Source organism: Microtus oregoni, unplaced genomic scaffold, assembly GCF_018167655.1.
Source record: "Microtus oregoni isolate MIOR12 unplaced genomic scaffold, Mior012 000016F_ref0000370, whole genome shotgun sequence".
Taxonomy (NCBI): Eukaryota; Metazoa; Chordata; class Mammalia; order Rodentia; family Cricetidae; genus Microtus; species Microtus oregoni.
Window position 1 is genome coordinate 4,173,666 of NW_024543075.1, and position 4,305 is coordinate 4,177,970.

A 4,305-nucleotide genomic window follows, 5' to 3' on the forward strand; every position below is an offset into this window, starting at 1 on the left:
GGGACCCCCAGACCCTTGTGCTACTCTAAGAATTCCGGGTACATTCAAACCCACCATGGCGGTTTAGGAGGGAAGGAATTCCTGGGTGTGGGAGCAAGTTCTGCAGACATTGGGGGGGGGGGCACGTGAACAGGCTGGAGGCTGGGTGGACTCTGAGGGACTAGCCTTGGTGACTGGAAGCAAGTGCTCTTGAGAAGGCCACCTGAGATGAACCCACAGGACCGCTCTGGGGACTGGCAAACTTGAGGTGCAGGTGTGGATGTGGCCGCCATCACACCTGCTTCTGATTGTGGCAAGAGCCATGAGGGAGGGTGGAAGGGTCCTCTGCACAAGCACACTACTGCACAGCCCAGGTTAGGAGAGCTAGGGTATCCAAACTTCCCAGAAGCTTGCAGAGTTTCCTTTGGGTTTTCTGCCTGCTGCTCAGCAAATCAGGCCTTCATCCTAAAGAGCTCACTTTAGGATCGGAAGTAAGCGCTTGTGTTGTTGCTGGAAGCCAGAAGTGAGAAGGGTAAGAGATGATGAGCTTCCCTCACAGAACCCAATGCGTTACATCTGGGCTCAGAGGAGGAGCCCGGAGCCTCAGCTCTGCAGTTCTTATAGAACCTGAGATGCAGTTTGTCTAGCTAGAAGGTGGATAGGCACCTCAGTGGGTAACACATCAGTGAACTGGACACTCCCTGGATCATTGTTCTGTATCATTTCTGGGTATTCTGGGAACATGGAGTCAGAAGTGGGAAGAGTTGCACGCGCACACACACACACACACACACACACACACACACACACCGCACGAGAAGTCTGGTCAACTATTGCCCACTGCAGGTGGCCAGAAACCTGCCAAGCTGAGGATGCCTTGCTGGCCTCAGACAGGAAAGACACACGATGAACTCAGTTCAAGATTAGTTCAGGAACAGAGGGTCACAGCATAGTTGTCAATACGTGCACTTTATTGACTCCACTGTGAACAGATGCGAGCTAACAGCTACTGATGTGTGGGGTAAAGTGTCAGGCCCAAGACCAGGGTGTGGGGCAGCTGTAGACATTGGAGCCCAAGGCAGGACTAGAAGGCCCCAGATCTAAGTTTGCTGACGTAAAGAGCAATGAAGACAATGATCATGATGATGGTGAAGACCAGGGCGCAGATGTTCAGGCACTTGGCGGTGGAGGCGTAGGCCTTTGCCCCAGTCATATCGCCCACCATCTTCCTGTCCCTGGACTGGAGGAAACCAGACAGTCAGTCAGTGGCCCTGGAGCTGGAGACCTGAGAAACAAGTGCTCTTACTCAGTTCCCCCATCATCTTCCTAGCAGCGCCCTTTACTTTTCGGGCCAGGGACCATGCTCCACTTTCACACACTCAAGACTCTTCAGAGAGACCCAGCACTGGCCGTCACCCCACGATTTCCTTGTGCACTTTCTACCCAGCCTAGAGTCCTAGTCTTGAGGATGAAGGGACAGTCCAGGAACCAGGAAGTAAGGAAAAAATTTCTAGATGCTAGGCTACAATAGATAACCTGACCCAAGGATCTCCAGGCACCTCCCTTGTGACTACACAGATATTCCCCAACACACACACACACACACACACACTCACGACGATACATATAAACTCTCACACACTGACACAGATCACACACCCCAGGTACCATCGGAACAAGTCAAGCTTGAGGTCCGCATACAATACCTTCACAGAGTGGGCATATGCTATGAAACCCAGGCAGCAGAAGTTCAGGAAGAGTGCATTGAATGTGGACCAGATCACATGATCCGGCGTGGAGATCTCAGCAGGCATGTTGATCGTGGTGGTTGGTGCAGAAGTTGAGCTGTGGGGACCCCTCAGCGGACCCATGACTTGCTGCTCCTTAGGCATGGCTTGGCTTTTGAGGCAAGAGCTGTGAATGAAGACGGAATTGGGAAATGTGACCCAGGCTGAGGAGTCTGGAGGAGCCTGCACAGTGGGCCCGCCTTCTCCCCAGTGGGGTCCGTTTCTCAGAAAACTACTTCCTAATGTTTGTAAATTGTGTTTCCTAGGGACTGGGGAGTTAAGAACAAATAATGGTTTCAGGTTTTCTCTAAGGGCCTCCTAGGCCTTTTCAAGCCATCAAAGGAATCCCCAGAGGCTGGAGGCGACAGCTCACTCTCCACTAGGGAGAAGGAATGACATCAGTGATCTTGAGTGTGTAGCTTACAGGAAGGAGAAGGGGGCAGCGTGATCACCCTTTGGTGTGCTTTGAGGAATGACAGCTTTTTTTGTGTGTATTTTACTCCGTTCCTTGTGACAGACAATGGGGAGCATCTACTTTCTGTACAAACAGGGCCGAGAGAGAGCGTGTGGGTCTGTATTTTTAGCTTTTACTTTTGTAGCATACTCATTCTAGAAGCTGAAGTGGAAAAACAAGGTAACTGTATTACGAATCCTGGCCAAAACATACGAATCCTGGCCAAAACAGCTACACATGGTAGAAAAAAAAGGGGGGGAGGGTTAAATTAGAATGACTTACAGGCTGTGGTCCGAGCGGTCCAGCAGTGGCTGTCTCCTGGTGGAAAGGCAAGGATCCAGTAGTTGTCCACAAGACCCAAAGTGTCAGCTTTTGATGCTAGAGTCCCAGGGAGGTCCTAGAGAGCTGGGTTGGAATCCTGAAGAAGTAGGTTCTAATACCAGCAAAGCAATGTCCCAGGAACAGGAGAGATGAAGGTTTTCAGTGAGAGTGCAGGCAAGCAGGCAAAAATCAAAGGCTTCCTTCTCTCTTCCTTCTCTCGCGTCCTTTTATGTGGGCTGCCACCAGAAGGTGTGGCCCAGATTTAGGGTGGGTCTTCTGACTTCTGATAATCCCATTAAAAAAGAAAAAATAAAGATCCCTCCCAGGCATGCTCCATCCACTGCTCGGGTTTCGGTTCGGTTCCTTCTCGATGTGGTTAAGTTGATTAGCGGCATTAGTCGTCGCGGCCTCTGTGTCCCTTCTTGAATGTACTGGCCTCGTCAAGACTGTCTGCTAAGAGCCCTCACCTCACCTCCGTAGTGTACTTAAAAGGTAGGAAGCGACAGAGCCGCCCCTCCCTCAGCCTCCCAAGCCTCCTTGCTCTTTCCCTTTTTCCTCTGAAGTAAAAGCCCCTGATGAAAACCTTGTCTGGGAAATGCCCTCTGTCTCCCTGTTCATTGTTCATTTCTACCTCTGATGACCCTGCAGCAAACTGATTTCAATTTTTCAAAGCCCTTAGCACTTAATTTTTTACTTACTATTGGCATTTCAGACGCAAGAGATGATTAGCATCTAATATCACCTTCTAGGAAATCACATCTACATAAAATCCGCGAAGTAGGCGGAGGTCTAAGAGGAGCAGCTGGTGAACTGCCTTGTGGAGGATGGCGGCGCCTTCAGGCCAGGCCAGAGGAGGGAGGGGCACTTGGAGGCAAAGCTGCAGGCAGCTCTCCTGCAGGTGGCTTACGTGGTACTTTGGAGTTATAAGTCTCCCTTTGAGGGATCATACCCAATAGGACTAATACGGCTCAGGAAAGAAACTGCTTTACCTTTGTGGGCTGAGAGTCCTTGTTTTCAGAAGACACCCTAGTCCAAGTCACATCTCAGCCAAGTCAGTGCACTGGGACAGCGTCTCACCGCGGAAAGCATCAGGAGGCGGTACCCATGGCCTTCTAGGATCCTACTCTCCTACTCTCCATCCCTCCAACTCGCCTCTGGGATGCATTCTCAATAACGGATCTAAATTTGATCTTCAGACCCTCATCTTTGATAGGAATGCCATTGATGCTTGGCTGGATTCTGATATTCACCCATCCTTCTCAAATTCAGCCCAACATGACGTCCCTGATGACTCGTACTTTGAGCAGATTCCATCTTGTCTAATACCATCCACCCCTCTACTGGCAGCTCTGCTCCCTCCTCCCCATCTTTGACTTTCCCTCTTCCTGGTCTCCCTCCTCCCCACCACATAACTCTTCCCAACTGTCCCCTCACCCTGTCCACATATACACACTCTCTCACACTTGCTTGGGACATTCATATTAGGTAACTCAAGAAACAAATAGCCGGGTGGTGGTGGTGGTGCACTCCTTTAATCCCAGCACTCAAGAGGCAGGCGGATCTCTGTGAGTTCAAGGCCAGCCTGGTCTACAATAGCTAGTTCCAGGACAGGCTCCAAAAGCTATGGAGAAACCCTGTCTCGAAAAATCCAAAAAAAAAAAAAAAAAAAAAAAAAAAAAAAAAAAAAGAAACAAATAAAAGCAGCTCCCTTTTGTCAGAGATGCTTCCCCTTCCTGAGGTGGCCAATGAAGACCTTAGCATCAC

General features: G+C 50.2%; 1 protein-coding gene across 2 annotated transcripts; it reads right to left on the reverse strand.

The window, feature by feature from the left end:
- Positions 1–942: 942 nt before the first annotated feature.
- LOC121457946 (interferon-induced transmembrane protein 1-like) lies at positions 943–3,356 on the reverse strand. Of its 2 annotated transcripts, XM_041667037.1 has the most exons (4): positions 3,240–3,356; positions 2,503–2,653; positions 1,686–1,893; positions 943–1,219 (listed from the first exon to the last, which is right to left on the reverse strand). In XM_041667037.1, exons 3-4 carry the CDS (start codon positions 1,869–1,871, stop codon positions 1,064–1,066), a joined length of 342 nt encoding a protein of 113 aa, XP_041522971.1. In that variant the 5' UTR covers positions 1,872–1,893; positions 2,503–2,653; positions 3,240–3,356; the 3' UTR covers positions 943–1,063. The 2 variants fall into 2 exon arrangements, with proteins under 2 accessions (XP_041522971.1, XP_041522970.1); XM_041667036.1 differs by lacking the exon at positions 3,240–3,356 and having other exon boundaries at positions 2,503–2,736.
- Between the last annotated feature and the right edge of the window lie 949 nt (positions 3,357–4,305).

What these genes read in the sequence shown, in the direction of transcription:
- LOC121457946 (XM_041667037.1), bottom strand. Translation starts at nt 1,871, where the DNA reads ATGCCTAAGGAGCAGCAAGTCATGGGTCCGCTGAGGGGTCCCCACAGC. An exon ending in CATATGCCCACTCTGTGAAG is followed by an intron (nt 1,220 to 1,685) that starts GTATTGTATGCG and finishes GGTTTCCTCCAG; the next exon opens with TCCAGGGACAGGAAGATGGT.